The 22,996-nt window shown below is 50.4% G+C and overlaps 5 protein-coding genes across 5 annotated transcripts; 2 read left to right on the top strand and 3 right to left on the bottom strand.

The window, feature by feature from the left end:
- Positions 1-329: 329 nt before the first annotated feature.
- Positions 330-2,162, bottom strand: FIESC28_02921 (uncharacterized protein; the record flags this gene model as incomplete). Its single annotated transcript, XM_031157070.1, has 4 exons — positions 330-603; positions 656-1,182; positions 1,237-2,070; positions 2,148-2,162. 4 exons carry the CDS (start codon positions 2,160-2,162, stop codon positions 330-332), a joined length of 1,650 nt encoding a protein of 549 aa, XP_031019022.1.
- Positions 2,163-3,835: 1,673 nt separating this feature from the next.
- On the top strand, positions 3,836-4,700 carry FIESC28_02920 (uncharacterized protein; the record flags this gene model as incomplete). Its single annotated transcript, XM_031157069.1, has 2 exons — positions 3,836-3,980; positions 4,072-4,700. 2 exons carry the CDS (start codon positions 3,836-3,838, stop codon positions 4,698-4,700), a joined length of 774 nt encoding a protein of 257 aa, XP_031019021.1.
- Positions 4,701-10,610: 5,910 nt separating this feature from the next.
- Positions 10,611-15,074, top strand: FIESC28_02919 (uncharacterized protein; the record flags this gene model as incomplete). Its single annotated transcript, XM_031157068.1, has 1 exon — positions 10,611-15,074. The coding sequence occupies one exon, from the start codon at positions 10,611-10,613 to the stop codon at positions 15,072-15,074; it is 4,464 nt and encodes a 1,487-aa protein (XP_031019020.1).
- Positions 15,075-15,638: 564 nt separating this feature from the next.
- FIESC28_02918 (uncharacterized protein) lies at positions 15,639-17,121 on the bottom strand (the record flags this gene model as incomplete). The annotated part of the gene is made up of 3 exons (XM_031157067.1): positions 15,639-16,679; positions 16,738-16,973; positions 17,037-17,121. The coding sequence occupies 3 exons, from the start codon at positions 17,119-17,121 to the stop codon at positions 15,639-15,641; spliced, it is 1,362 nt and encodes a 453-aa protein (XP_031019019.1).
- Positions 17,122-18,011: 890 nt separating this feature from the next.
- FIESC28_02917 (uncharacterized protein) lies at positions 18,012-20,769 on the bottom strand (the record flags this gene model as incomplete). The annotated part of the gene is made up of 3 exons (XM_031157066.1): positions 18,012-19,380; positions 19,429-19,610; positions 19,663-20,769. 3 exons carry the CDS (start codon positions 20,767-20,769, stop codon positions 18,012-18,014), a joined length of 2,658 nt encoding a protein of 885 aa, XP_031019018.1.
- Positions 20,770-22,996: the final 2,227 nt, after the last annotated feature.

Here is a 22,996-nt window from a genome sequence, read left to right as displayed (position 1 = left end):
GACACACTATGGGAAAACCCAGGCATAATAGAGACTCAGCCTTCGGCTCGTCATGATTTCAATCAACCAAAAACAACTCCATTCCCAATCCCGACGCTGTGTACTATGCCGTCGTCAAGCTCTGTTTTGTTGCTTCCCGCAACGAGAGGTGGGATATTTTAACTGTTATACAAAAACCACCGATATCGATATGCTTCTCAATGCCATCCAGAGACAGATATTTATCATAAACAAAAAAGAAGCCACCCTAGTCTATGAAGGCATGGCAGCTAACCATCCTGAACCACAAATACAAGAAACCCTCAGGAAAAAAGCAATGTGTCATAAGCTCATGCAGGTGGAGGAAGGGGGTGTGGTTTGCCGCCATCGACAATAATCTGCTCGTGTATGCGAGAAGCTGTGTCGCCATATTCAAGACGTTTCCAAGTCTTGATACGGGCTTCGTTGGTGTCGACCTCGAATAGACGTACGCGACGGTGGTAGCCACCGTAACCGGCGTAGCCGCCGAAGCCGGAACCACCAGCGTAGCACATCCACATGGCAGGAATCTTTGTCTCTCCCTCGCCTGTCATAGATAGGGAGCAATAATCGTTGCAGTGATCACTGGGAATTTGGTTAGCGACTGTGATAGGCAGGGTAACAACTTCAAACTTACTGTCCTGCGCTGACCATGACGACACCCTGTTCCACTAGGGCATCGCGGAAGCCAGAGTTATAGACGGGGGCGGTAACTCCCTCTTTCCAGTCACCAACACGCGGTAGTGCTGGGTCAGCATATTCCGTCAGGGGAATATGTATAAAGGCGATGTCCATATGTCGGCCGGTGTACTCATTGTGATTCTTCTTGAGACCGGCGGCTGTCTTTCTGAACCACTCTATCTGGTTAGGCTTAACCCAGTCATATCCGGGAAAGTTGCGCTCATCAGGTGTGTAAGCATGGGTATCTAGAAGGTAAATGGTCAACGCCGAATGGTCGGTCTTCCCACGAGACAGAACTTCAACGTAGTAGTTGCCAACGCCGTCGATTTCAGCTGGACCGGCAGTAGAAAGTGAGTATGGAAGGTTCTCCATAATTGCCATCTGCGCCTCGCGAGACATGGTCTTTTCGTCATCGTGGTTGCCGAAAATGGCTGCATAAGGAATCTTTCGTTCAATGAGGAGCGAGACGATCTTGAACATGGCCTAGACGATGTTAGTAGGCGATACTGTGACAAGAACATTGGGTGAAACACTAACAGTTGGTGCGTCTGGTGCTGTGTCACCGTTGACTTGGTCACCACTTAGTACTACGAGATCAGGTTTCTCATCATCAAGAATCCGGTTGACAAAGTCCAGTGTCCTGGGATCAGCTTCGCATTTCCCACCATTGTAGGAATCAGGAACCGCCTCACGGCATGCGCCGACCCCGGTACTAAGATGTAGATCACCGATCTGCATAATCTTGTATCGTCCATCCTTGTTGATCCTGGGTTGCGGCTTCTTAACCTCACGGGCCGGGCCTCGGCGCACAGTGAGTTGAACACAAAGGAGGTGGCCGCCTGTATTCAGTAGCAGGGGTGTCCCCGTGACCGCATATCCTTCTCTTGCCTCAACAGCATCATCTCCGAAGAGAACATCAAGGTCTGTCACAGCTTGCTTCGAGTCGCTAGCCTTCCTCTTGGCTGAACGCTTGATCCAGATACCCGCAGCGCGAGGCTCCCAAGGGTCATCGGATTCGCCCTTAGGCTGGGGTTGAAGTCTACCAACGGCAACATCCACCACAACTCTGTCTTCCTCGGTGAGGTCCTCCTCATGCTTGCGCATGACATACAAGTAGGCGCTCGTGGTCCATGTTCTACCGAGATACAGGTCTTTGTCAACTCGGTGCCACTCTTTTCCTTGATCGCAGGAAGAAAATGGATTGACACTTGAACATGTGGCTATTGTAACATCGGTAACGATAAGTCCGGGATGGTGGGATGGCATGTAGCCATGAATCGAGTTGGGGAGGACACGATAGTTGCGGTCGAGGAAAGCGATAACGAGGAAGGTAAAGAGGGCAGCGCCAGCAAGCTGAGCAGCTGTTCGGACCTATAAATTGGCATATGGTCAGTCAAGCAGGCTTTTGTATGCTCCCCATGCAAGGGAGTTTGGAGATCGAGACGTACAATTCGTCGAGTCATGATGTAAGGATTGACAAAGTATGGAGGTCAACACCTAGGCAAGAACCGCTCAAGATTGATTATAAAGTGCTGATCGTTTCAAGTGGAAGTAGCCAGGCGCTGGCAATTGGAACGGGCATTCGGGGACTGGATGGTAGGCGGAGCTTTTCGCATCTTCTAAGGGGTCGGGCGATGGCTATTGCATGGTTCGAGGTCGAATCGAGGGTAGCAGTAATGGAAATGGATGCGCCCGAGTGTTCCGGTTGATTTAAGGCGGTCTTGAGGGTCGCAGGTGGTAATGTATCAAAGTCAAGGGTTTCGCAGGTCGTTGATGTCAAGGTTGATATCAGATGAAGCGATCGACAAATCGTGGGGACGGGAAGAGGGGGACGTGACGAGACGAAACCCAAGCAACCTAAGTTAAAGTTGGTTTGGTGAAGTTTAGACTTGGAGAGTGGCGAAGCTAAGCTATTTCACTGGAGAGAAAAAAGAAAAACGGTTACCGAAATGAGACTCTTTGACTGGATACAAATCTAAAATGAAAACAGGAGAATCTCAACTTCCTGACCGCAAAAAAGGGCCAAAAGCCAAGAAATTATTTCGAGTGATACTGTACGGATACCTGCTCGACGATTTTGGTCTCCTCCTTCTCCTTCCCCTGGTCTGGTACCTACAGTACTTTACGAGCTGTGGAGAAGCCGGACTGGGATCCGGAAGGTCAGGCTTGGGCTAGGGGGGAGATCTGTGGCAGCAAGCTTTTTAACCTCTGAATAGGGCAGTCTGGGGAACAAAATTCAGGGACCTAACTGAATTGCACTGTCAACGGTACGGTTATCGTTATCCACCAGATTCATTACGAATAGTGTCAAAGAATAATAATAATGAAGTCAAAGAAGTATATCTCGGACCCTTACATCCGGGACTCTTTCTGTACGATTCTTGCACAAGTACAAAAAGAGGTTGCTCAGCTGTACAGGCCATTCTGGGGTTACATCGAACGGATGCACTTTACAGGCGGCCACGTGAGGCCCTCGACAACCATCCATTTCTAGGTGCAATCATGTGGTAACCGTATTCTGAGGCTGCCGGTCCCTTATTCATGACCTGTTTGTACTAGGCAGCCAAACAATAGTGTATCGACCCGTCGTTTGGTAAGGATGAAAAGAACGGCTGCTGTAACGCTGCTTGCATCTTCTTTGTTGCGCCGAGCATGGACCGTACTGCATTTGCTGAGTGTAGACTCACTGTGTGTAGAAGAATGACGCCTACCAAACAGCTTGTATGGAGCCTACCTTAGGTAGGACAAAGAGCTCTGCTAGCTCCCTGGGCTTCTTTGTGAGCTTGGATGGACCGTGCGCGTCCATCTCCCTGCTAACAGAAAGGAATTTGTGTCCAGGAGGTGACAATAATAGCTCCACCACTCAAAAATGCCATAGTGCCTTCCATTTATTGTCAGGCCTCGATACCAAACAAAGGACCAGAGCGACCGTGGCGACCCACTAAAATCTAGAATTCATACACCAAGCGTCATCCCCAACCGCGCGTACCAAAGCTGAGCTTCCATTCTTCATCAACTTTCTTTCGAGTCATCAATCCCACGCGCATCATTATTGCTCGAAGCTACTATCCACAATTCGGATCGCCGCTACGTTCAGAACTCATCCAACGCTCTTTCAATTTCCATTTCTCACATAATGGCTGAATACGCCACGCTCAAGGTGCCTGAGCTGAAGAAGCTATTGGCCGAGAAGGGCCTTCCTCAGACTGGCAACAAGGCGGATCTCATCTCAAGACTCCAAGAGAACGACAACAAGCAGTCCGAGCCAGAGGCGAAGCCCGGTACGTCCATCGAACCTTGATTCGCTCCCATTCCCTCGCGCGCAAAATTCGTCGCATCGAAGAAAACATCGACTAATTGTGTCCTTTTCAGCCGAGAACAAGGAGGACGAGATTAGTTACAGCGACGACGAAGCTCCCGCCGCACCTGACGCTGCTGTTCCCGCTGCTACCTCTGCGCCCGTCGAGGCTCCTGCTGCTGAGGCTGCTCCTGCCGAACCTGCAAAGGCCGAGGAGGCTGCGGAAGAGAAGCCCGAGGAGACCGCAGAGGCCAAGGCTGCTGCTGAGTCCGAAAAGTACGCCGCTGGATTGTCATCTACCGCTGCCGACGAGGAGGCTAAGAAGCGACTCGAACGCGCTAAGCGTTTCGGTATTGAGGAGGATGATGACGCGAAGAAGCGCGCCGACCGTGCGAAGCGATTCGGTCTCGATGAGAAGGAGTTGGCTACTACCCTAGACTCCGCTCTTCCTGAGCGTTCGCGAAAGCGAGGCCGAGAGGCCAAGACTGAGACCGAAGGAGGCCGACCGGGTAAGCGACAGAGTATGGATCGACGAAACGGTCCTGGCGGCCGACGACGTCAAGGACGCGGTGGCCGCGACGGAGGTCGTGACGGCGGCGCTCGAAAAGAGGGCGCTGCAACCCGAAGCGGTAGCGGTATTCTCAACGACCCGACTGAGAAGGCCAAGGCTGAGAAGCGCGCTGCTAGATTCGCTGGAAACTGATTCCTTGAACAACAACATCACCGGAATGGGGCATAACATACTTATATGAATGGACTTCGCTATTTGCACAACAACTTTATTTTTCGTTTCCCAGCGCAGATTATCAAGGATACTAAATGAATAAAGAGGAACACGGCGTTTTCGGTCGGTCAATTTTTTATCCCATCACTCAAAGCCTTCAGGATCTCAAGACTGGGCTGTTCGCACCGTAAGGCATCGAGTCAGTTTATTTGTGTTGGAAAGGTCCATCTTCCCAGATCAAGGGTCAATCCCTTTGCTCCTCATGGACTTCCGGGTGATTCGTTGTCGATTTCATTAAGACTTCGCCACGAACAGCCTAGTGGTAGCTTTCTTTTGGGAAGGTCTTGTTGATGATGCTTTCGACAACCGAGTGATTCTTCCCCGGATATCTCGCTACAGAAAAATATGTTCTACACTCCGAATTATCTCGGGTCAGTAAAACAAGACCAAGATACTAGCTACCTCAAGTTTCCCCCTATCTTGAGGTTATCTGGACACGGTGGCTTTGCACACACGAGTTTTTTTTACTGGGATGATCCTTCGATGTCGGAAGCAATCGCACGATCCGAATGGCTTCCCGCTCACACTAGAGATTAGCATCTCCAAACTTGTGAATTTTGATCAACAATATGGAGATCAAGCAACTTAACCTCATTTATGCTAGCCTGTTGTTAGGAGGCTTTTCGGATACGAACCGAAGATGGATACAGTACAAGTTTGGGTCCAGGCTGACTTGAAGCTTCACATGCATATCCACTACACTTCAACACCATGACCTTGCTAGAGTCCCACAGAGGATACGGCGGGAGTGAGCTTCCTGGACGGGGAAGTCTCGTTTGAGCTTTAGCTCCCGAGATATTTGTGCGCCGTTGCACGACTGCCGGGACCGCGATGCTGGTCTTGCGATACCCCTATTCCTAGGACCATCTGGACTCGCAATGCTACAATTCTGACTGATGGTATATTATGTTGTACCAAGAGGCCTCGGCGGAGATTCTGGATGGACAGGAGACAAAGTTTTCATGTTCCTGCAGGCACCGATCGTAACTTCGAGAATCAGCTGCACTAAGAGCTATGGCTGACGAAGTAACTGACAAAACAGAAAAGACAGTTCAGTAGTTTTCGTAGCTCAACTCTATATTGGCCGATTGTTTGCGTTATATTCTTGCTGCTTGACCAGAATTCTGAGAACCAGCCCTGTCAGGATCCAAGGAATACACAAGTGATAGCGATTCGTGAATACCTCTAGCCATTAAGCAGATCGATGGTAGTGATGGAGAAAGGAGAAGGGGTAGACCTTGATCGCTGGGATCTTGTCTGTTTAGATGATCGGAACAAGGAAGCACATGATGGATAGCGTCAAGATGTCTGGAACCAACGAGAAAGAAAGACCCGCGGCTGCGCTAATCCCACAGTCCCTAACAGGTATATTATCTGTTGGAAGACGCAAGCCACTATCTCCGTTGTCGGACGACTTTTGTTCGTGCTAGACAAACGTGCCGCGACTGCCATGTCCCAATGGCCAACGTCTTTAATAAAACAGGAGGAGCAGGCACTACACTATAAAGCGAAATAATACCGTGATCACCAACAACGTGATCCTCTGGCTGTCATGTTCCCAAACGCTTAGCTTCAAGACCAGTCTCAAACAACCAGCCAATAGCAACGTCAAAACCCCTGCTCATTCGTTAAGGCAACCCTGGTCGCCGAGCCGTCTGGCGGCTATGGTTGGCAGGAGGCGGCTAAGGCAATTGGACCACCCCGGACAGAGACTCCAGTGTCTCCAGTTGCCGTTGGACGTACCAGAGCCTGTTATTCCCTCCAAGTCACACTCTCTATTTCGGTGGTGGCCCGCTGGATCATCCTCCAAGCGAAATAAAGGGCTTTCATTACGGATACTGGGCTGGCTGGAAATATTGCAGGTTTTTTGATGAGTTGTCAATGAGGCAAAGCTGCACTACGAGAAAGAACCGTCTTGCATTTGCATTTGCAGTTTGCCATTCACCGCTGCCCAAAGTAGAGAGTACTTTGATGTTGAATTCGAGTGACTTTACAAGGGGCACCTCAAATTCAAGCATCGAGTTGTCTCTGATTGGCTCGGTCCGTTGACAAGCCACACTGACAGGGGGGAGACTGCCGGAGTGGCCAGCCACGAGCCAACTGCCACGTCAGTGAAGCTCTCCCAGAAAGCAGGGACACCAGCCTTACCTGTGGCGGTCGACATGGGAATTGTTCTTTTTTTGCTGTGGCGGAGTCGCAATCGCATAATGGGATGCCTCCTCTAGTGACCATTTTGGGTAACATGTTCCTCCCATCGTGCAGCAAGATCTAAGACTGATCCAGGAACGACATGCTCGAAAGACAGGTTTATCGACGTCAAGACGCGTTTGCCGCCTTGCCAGCGCATTCATTATTTCTCGCCTTGCCACTATTCCGAGCTGTAAATTCTCTAGTATCGTACTATTCTCAGCTAGCCAAGGACCCCATTGCGTACAGGGTCTAGTACCACACACCGATGGACCCAACTTGGCGGCTCAATCTTTCACCGAACGTTTGGGACATTGATCTTGTGAGAAAGGCGCATACCGATATAGAAGATTCAAGACAAGAATGCCTTGTGTCTCTGAAAATGACGTGGTTGTGCGTTCCTTGTTCGACTGCCGACCGTTTCATACAGGTTTGCTTCTTTGGGTCTCGTGAGCGTTTTTGACGCTCAACGTCTATCACGGGACTAACACCAATGGCGGTGAACTCTGAGCGTCTAGCCAATACGTAAATTCAAGAATTAATGCGTTGTATCGCGTAGTCACTCATGAGTCAAATTGAGTACAGCACTTCGCTTCGCTGTAAAGATCCATCGACTAACAAAGTTTTTGCTGTCTAGATGAGCTCCCTCTTTACCGAAATATAGCATACCCTTGTCAATAAGGGTCTGGCCGAGATGCATCTCTGCTGTGAGGATTGGCGAACGGGTTGAGGGGCATTATGGATCAAACCCGTTCATAGTATTTTTTGCTTGCTTGCTACATGCAGGAGAAGCGAAGCGAAGGGGTTCTTTACATTACGATGTCTCCCTATCATGGAGTCCAATCTGACGGGTCTGGTCGCATCTTCGTCATTGGTAGAAAGTCCTTCATCGTCAACCAATGGAATGTGTGAGTCCTTTGGCGATGGCGACTCCTGGGCGCTTTGCGTAGACAATTTTGGCGAATGAGAAGAGAGCCAAAGAATGAAGCCCCGTGTCCGCGGTACGAAGCAAATTTTTGCTGGGCGCCAGGGCTGAATCAACGTTCAAGTCCGTCGGTGTATTTGCTTCCCAAGTAAGGTTTCTCTTGAACAAACTCTCACCGACTTTGATATCATGAGAAGAGGCCTACAAAATCTGCCGTGAAGAAGCCCATTATTCCCGCGTCTATCTAAACGCCGATCTGCGCCAACGCCGATTCCGGTTATATGGAGAGCTCTGGCATGATGCTATTCTTATCCTGCCTACGACTGGAGTACGTAAGTTGGGCCATATATGGGCCATGGTCGTGCAGCTGCAACTGCATGAGTTGCAGCTGGTCTGGGGGGTTGGAGGTCGGTCTTTCCACTTACAGGACAGGGGAGTATCTCGCCTCAGGATCTCGACCCTGGTCATGGATGTGCACGGTAGTGTGTGTCATTTGAGGAGGTGATTCGAGGTTGGCCTTTTGTTCTTGTCATATTGCGAGTGTAGAAAACACCAAATACAATCCGAGATGCTGCAGCCAGATCATCCTTCGTTGGATAGTTTTACGGTTACTTGGAGAGTAAGAGTTAGACTTTTCCCCATGCGGGGCAGAACTCGCCCGTTGAACCCGTTAGTCCAGGTCCCAACGGGCTTTACTCTCTTAAAGTTCAAAGATGTCAGTGAAGAAGCTCAACAAGACCCATGTCCACTCATGACTGGATCCGAAGGTTCATACATATATGCAGGTCTACCAAAGTATCATTGTTATTGATCATGATCGTGATGAATCTATTTGATAGACACACAAAAGCCTATCTCTGTGCCTGGCGTTGCTTGCTGACACCGGTCAATAGACTCGGAAGGTGAGGCTAGAAGTAGGAATTGGGGGCAAGACATGCATTTTAGATCGGCCTGTGAGAGAGCGCCAAAGTGAGACATTTTGATATGCATGTCTAAGACATGCAGATGCCTTTGCAACGACGTCGCATGTGCTGAAGAAGCGAGGAAGAGGATGAAGCGCCCGTGGGTGACTGTCACCGTGACAGTGATGTCTCTCTTTTCTCTCACACACCCATAGAGTATCTATGATGCTGGTGGTGACAACCCATGGGCTGGTCTTCGGCTCCGGAGTGATGGACAGGATAGATAGATTTACGTATCCTTGACTTTGGGATATGAGATGTCAACGAGAAAAGATAATCAGTCAGTTGCGGATACACTTTGCCGCCCCCCTCCAAGGTCTCTGTATCTTCATCATCTCCAAAAGCGGACGCAACCAACATCTTCAACACCCACCAGAGCCGAGTCTTGATCTTGTCCCCTGCACCCGCATCAAATCTTGGTCAGGCTTTTTTTTGTGTTTCTGGGGATATTGTATGTTGGTTGGATATTCAGTTTCTTACTGTTGTTTTTTCGTATTTCTACTTTGGGTTGTTGTTTCTTGTTGTTTGTCCATTCCTAGGTCAAGCTTACCAACACCATAATCCCTCCCCTGAGCGGGCCATCCCTTTCAGGACCGCTCCGCCAAGTTTAACGGTGCAGACAAGTCTAGTCAATTCTTCACTGTCCAGTGGCCTTCCTCAGATACTACTAACAAAATTGTTATATCGTTTCGGGTTGTGAATGTCTTGTTTCTATTGCCCCACTCCCCATCCCAAGGGTCTTTGTCAATGAACCAGGATTTCAGTGCAAATCGCTACCGGGATGTGAGGCCCAATCACCTCGTCTAGATGGCATGAGGGCTTTCCTACTGGATAATAACGACATGCACCCCGAAGGAGGAACGCGGCGCAGTTGCAATGTATGGGCTCCGCTTGTTATTTTCTGGCTGACCAAACGGATGACTCACCCTCTTTTTTCTTTCTGTCTGTCTGCCCGTGTCGATAGTAACAGTATCGGCGACTCCACCACAAAAGATGCAATGCGATGCGATGCCAATTCTTAGGCCAGGCTATGCCTGCAACCCAACTCACTGGGACAGGGGTTGCAAAGATTCAAGGGCAAGGATGATCACGGTTGGGATAGAAAACGCCACAGTCATGGTCCAATGTACCCTCACCCTCTTTCTCAGGTACTCGTGTACCGCATGTCATCGTCCACTCATGATACTATGGTCTGCCCCCCAGGAAACTCGTTCCATTGCCTAAATACTACATAGAGTATATGCTCCCGTCTCGTCTCCGTCTCGGCCCTCCCCGCTATTCCCTACTTTACTTTACCTTGGATCTATCTATATTCATTCTCTTTGCCACCCGTCTTGGATCTTTTCTTTTTCTCTTTTGTCTATCTCAGAGTCAAGACTTGACTCTCACTTCTCTTAATCTACTCAACTCTCTCCACTTACACTCCCACGCCTTGAAGAGACGCTACTACTTATCACATCAACCGAAGCGCCAACTCTCGACGACTACGAGTTTTAGACGCGGCTTTATCCCACCGTTCACACCATCATCCATCGAACTATACCACTTCGAGTTGATACTTTACCCACACCATTAACGGTGGAAGCCAATTCCCCTCCACACTAATAACGACGACGACGCTGCCTTCGCTTTTACTTTTTGCTTTTTCGATTAACGGTTTTCCTTTTCTTATATACCTGTCATCGACACATCGAATCTTCCTTGCCGGTAAAAATATGGTACTAGGTATACAAAGTCGATATTGAAGGTTGGAAGATGGAATCTCACAGATTGGGGTCTGGTCTGCCTGCCAGGCCCTCGGAACCATCTCGCATTAGACGGCCTGGACTTGGATATGGATACGGATCTGAGCCTGTGATTTCTACGACCGCTCAGAAGTCAATCAGCAGATCAGGAAGGAGGGAAGAAGTTCCACGATCATTGCCGAAACCCTCTTCCATTTCTCGCCCAGCCCCGGCTACCAGGACGACTCAACCTACACCAACTACTTCTACTACTACTACTCGAAGACCTTCTCTTCCTCAGCCTATACTACGGCCTAGCATTAATCACCAAGCGCAATCATGGGGTTCATCATCTACTTCAAATTCTGCCCGGACCGTTTCTAACCCTCATCATGGAGGTTCCGGATCGTCATCATCAATCCCAACTCTGGACAACCCAAGACCTAACCCAAATGTCTTGAGAAGGAAGAAGTCATCGCTCTCCGGCGATGTCAACACTACCCGCAATGGCTCTTCTCGAACAGACTCTTCTTCCTCCTCGTCTGCTCAACATAAGCGACAGGGCTCCTATGAACCCGCATTCGGCTTCCAATTTGATAGAGAACTCACCAGCAGCCCGGCCGAGATTCAAGTTGCTGAAGTTATCGAGGTAAAGAAGCCTTCTAAATCACCAGTCATCTACCCTGAACTGGACCGTTATCGAAACATTCGACGACCCTCGGATAGCTCAGATAACCGAATCGAGGTCCCATTTCGCTTAGCGACACACGACCTGCCGCCCCCAACTCCAGCCAGTCTACTATTCTCTGGGACTAGCGGAAGCCCATCCACTAGGTTTTCCGAGTCACCAGGACCGGGGTCTTACAGCCGTGACACCACGCCAACTTCAATTGCGTCTCAGTCACCTTGTCTTCTTGCACCTGTTCGCAGCAATCAGAACAAGAACCGTCTTCAGAGTCCTGTTCTTAACAGACCTCCTGTAACCCGAAGGACAACCGGAAATGAAGTTGAGGCTATTCCCATCGACCCACATGGTCTAGCAGCCGTGAGGGAGTCTCTCACTTCCTCATCATCCAACTCTACTGTTCGAGAAGCCACCATCAAGAAGAAGACCAAGACCTTGCCTGCTCCTCCACCAAGTCCCCCGCCACGCAAGTCATCCTCGCATTTTCGAGAGGAGACCTCGTCGCCTAAGTCGGTGCGAAAGGTCACAAGACCTGTCTTGCGATCACCTTCTCCCGAGAGAAATGCTCAAACCTCGGCCTCCCCTAGAGCCGTTCCTCCTTCGCGGCCCAGCAGAGATGGCACTCCTGACATGCAATCCCAATTGTTCAACCCCATGCCAATAATCCATAGCAACCTCTCCACCCAGTCCCTCCCAGCTACTGAGCGACGTGGAAGCGAGTCTGCTGTGTCGGGAGCCCTTTCGCCTCCTAAGCCCCAGTTCACTCATTCCGGACGCACAGCATCGACATCTCAGCTTCCCATTAAAGGTGAGGTATACGCTCAACCCGCAGCTAAGTCTGCCGCCGAGTCGAAGAAGGGAAAGGGTCTCGAGCCACCTCGAGTGACACGCACACCAAGCCCTCATGTGTCTGGCTCCTCTTTCTCACGCTTCTTCGGTCGCAGAAAGAACTCTAGCACAGCAGTTCCCGAGAAGCCCGAGAAGGAGAAGAAACTTGTTCGCAAGGGTCCTGCCGCTGGTACTGGACACGAAGGTTATGGTCGCCTTGGTGGTGCTAAGAGACGCAGTGGTAGCATCAGCAATATGACTCGCAACGCACCCGCCCCGGAACCCCGTTCCAGCAACGACTCGTTCTTGTCGGACCGCGTTAACCCAGTGGTCATCGCCGGAGGTGCGATCATCGAGAACCGAAACGCCAGCTCTGAGATTTCCCGAAATGCAAGCTCCCAGAGTTTGACAAGCGACGAGTCAAGACTGCCAGCTCCTCAACAGAAGCCTCGAAACACTCTCTGGCCTTCCCCCATGTCACGATCTGCTCACCCCGCTTTCGGTTCTCGTCGACCTTCTGAGAGCAGTGATTCCGAGGGTCCCACGATGAAGTCAACACTGGCTTTCCGAAGATCGGTTCAGCGTCTGCGATCCTCTCCCGACGACCCTCTGAAGCTACCCCAGCCTATCAACACTTCCGGCTATGCATCTTCTCCCATGACTAGCTTCGACACTAGTGTCATGTCTGATGATTCTCACTTTGACCTCCAGCGGGAGATGTCTCACGAGGCCAAGTCGTCGCACCCTGCACCCAAGAAGCTTGTCAAGAGGCCTCGCTCGCCTCGCAAGTGGAACCTCTTTGGTAGATCAACACGAAACCAGCAGTCTTCCAACGAGGATGAGCCAGTCTCGGCCACTGTCAAGGTTGTTGAGAAGAAGCCATTGGCTTATTATGCCATGATGGACTCTTCAGAACAGGAAGATAGTGAGCCAATGGATATCCAAGATGTCCTCAGATTCGCTGAGGTTTATGGCAAGTCACCTAGCGTTGGTGGCACTCCTGAGCTTTCACAGGGTACTCCCGAGATGCGATCGACAAGCAACTCTCCAGTACGACGTGCAGAGCCTGTGCAGCCCCAGAGAAGACAGAGCATTGAAGCGAGAAGGCAAAGCATCGAAATGAAGCTCAAGACTCGTGTGCCTGTCATTCAACAGGGATCGGCAATGAAGAAGCTTACTCTACAGCCCAGCATGCAGCCAACTCCTTCTACCGCCAAGCGAAGCAGACTTCCTCAGGTCGGACGTATCCCCAAGGTTGTGAGCAACCGTCCTGAACATGAACATGTGTCTCCCATGAGCTTTTCTCGACCTTTCAGGGCCAGTATGCACTTGACCCACGAGAACCTTGATATGTATGACCCAGAGTCGATTGCCAAGGGCCCTTCACCTTCCAAACCTTCCACTCCTGTCCCGGAACTTACCACCGATGGCTCAACAGCTGGAAGCACCAACAACCCTTCGTCGCGAGACTCCATCCCTCCTGAGTTGACTCGACCGGAGAAGGAGTTTTTGGCCTTTTCACCCCGCAAGGACTCTGAGAGCACCATTGGTACATCCAGTTCTAGTTGCTCTGGCATCCTCGCATTCTCTGGTTCTACTGCTGTCATCCCTCAGCCCCATGACCCACCTGTTGAAGATGAGGTGTGGGATGAGTACGACGACCTTCTTGAAGATGATGTCTCCAAGCCACTTCCTTCAGCAACTTCCTCACGAGGTACACCGTTCCATCTTGAGACGTACCAGTCCAAGTTGGCTAGCAAGGAGAAGCCATTGGAGTCGCCCACAATTGTCTTCGACAAGAAGGCAGTTCGACAATCCAAGGCGACGACCATCTCCAGCACCTGCAGTGCTGACATGACTGAGCGTCTCAGAGCAGCATTCCAGCCTCACCCAAGCCCTACCACTCCCTTCCCGATTTCCAATATTGCCTCGGGTAATGAACACTGCAACGAGGATGCTGATCCATCCGCGGCTGTGGAGATGTCACGACGAAGCAGTCGATCATCTCGCAAGACAAGACGATCTGACGCAAGCTCCTCTTCTGAAGATGGCTCCCCACTTGCACAGGTCAACCTTAGGGTTGGATCAATGACCGTCAGCAAGTGGTTGACTTTTGGCCATGTTCTCTTCAGCGATGTTCGCCATGAACTGGTTCCTGTCGAGGGTTCTCTGAAGCGACACTCCATCCTGGTCATCGATGGCCTCGGTAACGATGACTGGTCTTTCTACGCTGCCGAGACCTACCCAGCCGCTACCTTCTTCAACTTGTCCCCTCGCGCTCCTCTCCCTGAAGAGCTGAAGAGTTCATCTTCAAGCTTCCCTCTCAGCCCTCCCAACCACCACCAGATTCAGTACAACTCTCACCTCGACAAATTCCCTTTCGCCCCTCAGAGCTTCACAGCTGTTGTGTACAGATTCCCTGTCGCAGCACCCGAAGCTTACTACCGCAGCATCCTTACCGAAGCTCGTCGTGTACTGAAGCCTGGAGGTTTCATCGAGTTGTCCATTCTTGATGTTGACCTCAACAACATGGGCAACCGGGGTCGACGAACTGTTCGTCGCCTTAAGGAGAGAATCAACGAGAAGACCCCCGATACCAGCCTCGGATCCACTGCAGACCTCATCGTGCGCCTCCTTGGTAAGGTTGGTTTCACCACAGTTAAGGCAGCGCGCGTGGGCGTGCCTGTGGCTACTACCGTCACCAGCAAGGGCAAGAGCAAAGCCACCGCAAAGGACCAGCCCAGTCTATCCGAGATGATGAGCGACAACAGCCCCTTGGCCGACGAGGGTATCACCAAGATGGTCAGCCGCGTCGGCCGATGGTGGTACACCCGCTGCTACGAGAACGCAGCAGAGAACACCACCGGAAAGAGCATCTGGAGCGACAAGTCTCTGCTTTCGGAGTCCGAAGAGCTTGGTACAAGCCTTAAGCTCATGGTCTGTTGCGCACGAGCTCCCCTCGAGCGCATCACCAGTGTCTAAAACATTATTTCTTCTTTCCTTATCAGTCACAAAATTGCAAAGCATTAAAGGTTGGGAAAGATTCCATGAGGCGCAAGCCCATTCACCCCTCTCAAAGAGGCTGTACCATTCAAAGACCACAGCTCTATCGTGGCAATACCCATATTTCTCATTCATTTCTTCTATCTTTATTATTTGTTTGTTTTAATCTTCAGTGCCGCAGGTCGGGGTTTGACCACGCACTGGATGCAATGGTATTTATCTTGGGTGGGAAAAGTTGTTTTTTTAAGTTAATTATTTGGGGGAAATGCTGGACATTTGACACTCCGCGCAAACTTGGGGAAGAAGGAGTGCAAAGGAGGAAAAGAGATGAGATTATGAAATCTTGATGATTGAACGTGTGGAGGATATGACCTTTTTTGATGTTTGAGCATGTTGCATAGAGATACCCATTCATGCTTTGGGAAACCAGAACGATATAGCAAGCGACATATTATTATTCTTTCACTTAAACATTCTCCGATTCTATGTGCCTATGTGTAGTTTACATGTTTGATCTACTAATGCAAGATTTGTGTAAATATGTTAAGTATTGTTCACATATACGCTCGTTGAAGGCTTGATCTCGGCCTCGTCGCTACTAGCCTCGGTGCTTTCTTGAACATTAGAAGAACTCTCCTCTTGAACGGACTCGGATGTTTCCTCAGCATTGGAAACACTCTCTTCCAGAGTAGGCTCGGACGGCGCCTCAGCATCAGAAACAACCTCGCCAACAGATTCAACTTGGGTCATTGTCTGTTTGATGGGCCATCGTCTGTAAACACCCACAAATCCGCCACCAGAGATACGATCACCGACCTTGGGTCGCATCACCTGAACAGGAGCCGCGTTAGGGTCGTTCTTTGGAGTAACCTGCTTGACATCCCACTCTCTACCACCACCAGTATCGAGCACACCATCCGCTGTTGTGGATACGTCGAGCTCAATCACTCTTTCCTGTCGCACAGGCTGTTTCGTTTGCGATGCCCATGCTTGAAATCTAGCGATTTGACTAATGGAAGGCGCAAAGACAACAAGCAGACCGTTAGGATGTAGAGCTTGAATTACTGGTTCTGCGTAGTCCTCGACTGAAGGGAGGTCAAGAATCGCATGGGAAAAGATAGGCTGTCCATCTGTCTCAGTAAGGCGAGGCGAAATATAGTCGCTGATAGAGCCGGTATGGAAGTCCACCGTAGGATAATAGATAGAGCGGCGATATCGTCGCACTAGCTGGTTTGCAGCACGTGAATGTCTGGTATTCTGATCGAGAGTATGGAGCACGGCGCGGCGACTGGAGCGGTAAGAATTATAGGCAGTCTGAACTTCTTCGGAGAGGTCGAGGCCACGGCCTTCGGGCTTGTAGCGAGCAGAGCAGAGACCATCGCGCAGCATAGAGGGTACGGCTGGGTTGGCTGCGGTAAGGGCACGAGCTAAGTGCAGCGTCAAACTTCCCATTCCTGTGCCAGCCTCGAATATTTCCATCGGTTGAAGAGGTTCGTTTGTCTCTGGATCGTAATCTTCTTCGTTGGGTTGAGAAAGGTTCAGGTCGAGTAGCGATACGATGAAGTTTGCATGATGGGGGTAAATCTGGAAGCGTGAAAATTTGAGCTGAAGTCTTTGTAAGTCAATTGACAAGAGTGCATACTGGTGTAGCCATTCGTTCGCTGTTGAGGATGTAGGAGCCCAGAGTCGGTTCAAGTATATCAACCTTACGGTCGGAGCTGTCAACTACACTATCAAGTATACGACGACCGATGAGATTGGAAGCGTTGATAGAAGCGCCATATCCAAGACGTATACGAGCATCAGGACGAAGAGGGGACGTGAGATGCCATTTTGGACCCTTGGTGCCCTTCTGGCGCAGAAACAGAACGTCGTTCTCTGGATGACCACAGAGTTAGCATGATGGGTCCATGATAGGTACCGATTGAGGTGATTGCTAACGTCGGATGATGCGAGATGAAGAGTAGAGGCGCTGGAAGGATATGGAGGGGCAGTCTGCAAAGACTGAAGGGCGTGTTAAGCGCATGATGGCAGGTTGAGGATGGTGGAGTTGCCATGATGAAAATCATGGAGGTTTAGGTTTGTACCGGGAATAGATCGGAGATAGCAGACCTCTGGAGGGGCATTAATTGAACCTTAAGCACAGGAGATATGAAGCAAGGTTAGAATATAAGTCATGGAGTTAATGTCTATGTGTGTAAGTTTAAGATGCCTAGTGTAATTACTATGAGTCACTATTGACAGTATTTTTTGGCCCAGGGTATCGCCTGCCCTCGTTTGGAGGGCTTTGTTCATAATGGATGCTTCCTTCCTTTCCTGATTGCCGCAGCGCACCGCGCAACCACGCCGCAGCGCACCGCGCAACCACGCCGCAGCCGCACCCACCTCACCTTCCTGATACAGCATCACCATCTTCATAACTCCTTCTCTGTTCTGTAAGCGCTATCGTCTCGAATACCATGCCTTATCCTTCCGAAACTCCGTCGTCTGCCCAATCTCATCTCATCAGCGCACATAGTTACTGTTATACAAGGGGTGTCATTTCACACATCAACCAAAACCAAAATGTTTGAGGGTCCCCGTGACCCTTTATTTCGTCCAGAAACCCCCAAAATAAACGCCGATCCATGAGAAAAAAGAAAAGAAAAGAAAAGAAAAGAAAAAAGCATGCTCGGTACCGAGACTCCAGGCTGTGTTCTCATCATTGGGATCATGATTGAATCCAAAGGTGTCGTGTGCCCGGGCATGTGCTAGATGCACAGCATAATGGCATCACTAATATATTGTGCAGTCGTTGAAGCCGCCTTCACCACCCGTACTTGTTGAAACATCGGCTTCGTCGAATTACATACGTTGGTTCCTGATGTGTCGGGTAAACATCAAGACTTGAGAATAATAAACGGACTGAGAACCTGCTCAGAATAACGAATATCTTCCGTTTGAGATCTGCTGCCCCATTGCAGCCGCCCACGAGTCCTGTGCCTGCAATTCTTGTGGACGCTGCTGTTGTTGCTGCGACTGTCGCTGCTGGTGGCTCTGTTGATATTGGCGTTGCTGATGCTGATGTGGCATATGCTCCGGTGCATGTTCCGTTGTGTGGAAGTCTTCCTCGAAATATACTATAACGCGGACCCCGACATGTTCTTGAAGGAACGTAATGCCCGACTCGTATCGACGCCGACATCGCTTTGTCCATGGATCCACCTTGACAGGACTGTGGTAGCAGAAGACGTTTGGCTGCTGGCTGCGAACAGGGAAGATGAGATTCATTCCTCTCATGTGGTGCCAGAAATCGATGGTGGCCTGTTTTGTCTGATCGGATTGGGGATATGCCGCAAACATCAGCTGGAGGATTGTATATCGCAATACAAGAACCTCGGCACTTTCGTTACCCAGTCGTTGCTCCATCTGCCGCTGCAGGAGTCGGAGTTCTACCACCAGTTTCTCCAGTCGTTCCTGGTCAACATGGTTATGGAACATGGCCAGATCGACCCATGTTCGGGCCACATAAGGATGTTTACGCCCATAAATGGCTTCCAGTTCTTCAGCGATTGTGGGTATACTACCCCATAGAAGCTCCGAAAGTGTCTGGGGGCCATGCTTCTGCTGAACTTCATACAGGCAGGCAAAGATCTGCCGCAAAGGATGCGATCGCTCAAAGTTGGTCGTCGAGTAAGCTGCGAGATACTTGCAGAGCGCAGTCATCATGCCTGGATCACGATGAACCATACCCAGAAGCACCTCTATAATGCCTTGCGGGGAAAGCTTCTTCAAATCTGATTCGAGTTGTGTGAAGGCCTTCATCAAGAAGTGGCCGCCTTGATCGTGGTCCTTCATTTCAAAGTAGTGATTGGCTTCGAGGAGAAGATCACTGGAATCAGCCCCCCACACCATGATCACCTGCCACCCAATTTGAGCATCGGTTTCCACCTCAAATTGTCGACATTGCAAAAATGCTTTCCTCATATTTGTAACGATTGTTTCTTGAGCTCGAATGAGATCCGGTGATTGAAGATAACCTGGCGTGGGAGGCGGTGTTGGGGTTCGGCATCGGATGTGTGCAGGCAGATCAGCTGTTAAATCGAAGTCGACTAAGTCGTACTCAGTTACGCCTTTCCTCTTCAGATACGTGCTCAAATTGACCACTTTTCCGTTGCGGACGAATTCAGACACCTTTCCTTCGGCGTCACGCTGAAACTTCATAGACAGCAGGCGTTTGACTTCATCCTCGGTGTTATTCTTGACAAAACCCCATTGCGAGAAACGGGTCTTATACATCTTCGGTCTAAAAGGCATCAGAGATTGGTCTGAAAACAGCATTCTGGGAACTTACGTCGCTTGGAAACCATACTTATCGGCCATGACTGACATGACCTCTTTGAGTGGCTTCCTCTCTTCGAGGTAGAGAGTTCGGATTGTGTTTTTGAACGATTCCCAAGCCTCGGCAGGCACTTGCTCTCTCGAGGGACGACTTCCCATTTGTGATCGTTGAGATACCGAACTTCTTCGTTCATTCTGGTTTTGTATTAGAGTCAGCAATTCTATGCTCGAGCTACACGAAACATACCGGTGAGACAAGGGAAGAGGCCGGAACCTGAGACAATTGCGGCGTGGAGGGTTCACGTTTGATAGTAGGGCTAAAGGGTGTCGGTGTTGATATTGATGATCGTGAGGGCTGGCGGATAGGCCTGGGTGGTTTTGCAGGCGGCTTGGCGGGAGCTTTGCCTTTGACATTAAAGCTGGAATTGGTGTTGAAATCCAAAACCAGCTGGCTTCCAGCGTTCATCACGGGCTTAGGTGTCGAGGGAATTGGTGGCTTTGCAAAATAACCACCGGAGTTATTGCTACCTTGCTGATCCAAAGAGGGCTTAGAGGTCGTTGGCACGGGTGGTCGCCAGATCGCAAACCCAGGTGTGCCTGGAACACCTGGAGTTGTTGAACTGGGTGAAGTAACTTTGTTACTCATTACTGGATTGTGCATCATTGATGAACCAGTCATAGGAGTTGATTCCATTGGGGTTTGTACTCTATTGTTGTTCATCATGAAGCCGTTCATACTTCCAAAGGACGATGGTCCAATACCTGGACTGTGGACTGGTGGGATATCATGATAACCGCCAAAAGCGAGTGCGGGCGGTGGGCTAACGAGAGGACTGGTGATTCGTGAGTGGCCGCTCAAAAGTCCATAGTTGGGTTCTGCAGGACTGGCGAGAGGACTCGTAACGATGGGCGAAGCAACACTGAAGTTCCCAAACGGCGAAGATACGGGAGGATCCTGATGTACTGGGCTCGTTACGACATTCGATGGTCTCGGAGGCAATGGCGGTGCAAATGACTTGTTCTCGAATTGCGAAATCAGTCGACTGACGCCACCTCCTCCTCCATGAGAAGAGCTCATATCGTCAAATTCAACATCCTGGGACATGGAGTCCTGTTGATCGAATCGCATTCCATATTCCGCCGACGGTGTTGGCGCCCAGTCCATGCCGGACGAGTCGCCGAAAGATGCGCCAGAATCCTGATATGCTTGCGAGTGACTCGTCGGGAAGCTGTTGGTGTTATTGTTGTCCATATTGAACCGTTGCCAGCCTTGGTTAGCGAAACCATATGATGGATCTCCATTGTTGTTATTGTTGTTGGAAGGGCGAGATCCGCCTGCTTGATGGTTAAACATGGCGCCGGTGATGCCCAGGCCGGACGTGAGATGCCCGGTCTTTTGGCAGAGAGTCAGTCAATGACGGACTGAGGCGACTCGAAGGCCTCGGCTGTGTCCTCAGTCGCCAATGCGCGGATTCATAACTTGTTAATGTGGCGAGCGGGAGAGCTCAGATGGAGGTTGAAGAGCGGGAGGATGAATTGACGGGCAGACCTGCCCATGACTATCGGTACGTATAATAATAAGTGGAAGAAGCGTCCGAACAGTAACAGCCAGAGCAGGAGCAGGAGCAGAACAGAACAAAGCGCAATGACAGCCTAGCGGGCACTACCAGGACTGGGGTGTCTGCCGCTGTATGACAATACCAGTGAGTCGCACCAAAGCAACGGCCAGGGCTTGCTAACGTTATCGTTCCCCAGACTTGACGCACCAGCTAGAGGAGATATGGGCGGTGCTGTGATAGGACCGTCAATGCGACGAGAGCCAGAAAAAAGACGGGGAGCACCCACGGCCAGAACGCCAAGTAATGCGCGTGAGAGAGCGCCAGCAAAAGTTCCCTCGCCAAAGTTTCCCAGAAAGGCAACCCAATCTTCTGTCTAGAGGAGGCTGGAGCGGGTTCTTGAGGGAGATAAGAGGACCATCTCTAGCCCAGAAGTCGGGGCATTTACCATTAATAAAATAGATCTCCGACAAGAAACACCAGCCACAGATCACCACAACGACAATGGACTCTCGATCAACAAGATTTGAGTTATGGCAGTGCGGAGGCGATTCTCGGAGAGGCTACACAATGGGCTCTACAAGACGAATTATGAATTTGGGCTTCAGCACCACACAAAAAGAAGGGCCGATGAGGCTGCACTAAATGGACAACGCCATCCCTGGGATCAATGAGACCTCGACCATTGAGCAGTCAGCTTTCAGGGGTGGGCTTGTGGGAGCATGCGACCATGATTGCCTGAAGCAGAAGGTGAACAAGACGGAGCCACCACTACGAGGTATAAGCACCAATCAGAACGACTCGATACGGCTCTAAGGCCTCGTACCGAAGGGAAATCTACCGAGGATGTACATTCCTACCACTCCCACAGTTTGTCTGCTGGCTGAGAGGCCTGAATACACACCGATATGGATATCGAATTGTATGCATGTAAGCTGTCCCAAAGGGCTTCATCTTGATATCTTTTTTCAGCTGGGTCATACTCGTCAGAACAGATTCACAGGCATGTCTCTGATGATCGGGTGAAAATTACGGAAATTCCGAGGTCGAGTATTAGGGACGGACGGGAAGAAGAATCAGGAAAGGCTTGGTGACTTAGAAACTCTACTGAGAGCCGGATCCCTTCGGACGTGGCGTCCGCCACGCTATTATTACCTGCTATTTCAGTCTCCAGAGACCAGATCAAGAGTCGGTTTTAGTGGCCATTGCCAAACGCTGTCGCCTACTACGAGACCACGAATCAGGGCACCAAAACAGAGGAGCTGAGTGCCTTGACGCGTTGTATTTTATCGATCTTCAATAGGCATGGGCCAATCAAGTGAAACGGTTGCTGTGCTTTGACACTGTATATCTGGCTCTGGTAGAGGGAGGGAGACGGGACCGCAACCGTGTGGGGGATCGAAGACCGTGGTTCTCGCTGGCTCTGTAGCCAAGCCGGCTCCCGCCGATAGCCTACAAAACCAATCGGTGTTTTCCCCTCGTCTCCTCAGAGCGGTTGTCTCGCCTGCATGGAATAGAGCGGATGAGGGCAAAAACATCAAATGTGAGGCTTTGTCAAGTCCAAATGGCGCAAGAGGCCTCTCGAATGTGAACTCTTTACAACAACTCTGTTCAAAGTCAAGAGTCATGCATCGAGGGCAATTAGGCTCTCGCGTGCTGAGAGGGAGGGAGGGTGTCGGCATGTGTGCTGAAAATGGAACGTTCCATAGTCACTGGAGCCATGACATGCCACTCCAGCCCCTGGTCCGTCCGGCAACGGTTCCCATATGTCGAGATTGACTCGGCCGAGAGAGCGGCCGAATCACATCTGATATGCTTATATGGCGTTGAAAGACAAAGGCTTGATAGAGAGCTGTTCAGTCATGTCTTTGAAGTTCATCATGATACTCTAGTACGGGCATGGCCGGTGATGTAACTCATCATAAGGATAAGCCTGTGCAATTCTATTTCGGGTTGCTCTGGTAGCGTAGCGTTCAGTCTCCATGCTTCAGAGCTCCTGCAAGACAGCGTAACCGAGCCTATGCG

Source organism: Fusarium coffeatum, assembly GCF_003316985.1.
Source record: "Fusarium coffeatum strain FIESC_28 chromosome Unknown BRIP53273_contig_61, whole genome shotgun sequence".
Taxonomy (NCBI): domain Eukaryota; kingdom Fungi; phylum Ascomycota; class Sordariomycetes; order Hypocreales; family Nectriaceae; genus Fusarium; species Fusarium coffeatum.
This window is presented reverse-complemented; position numbering and strand designations above follow the sequence as displayed.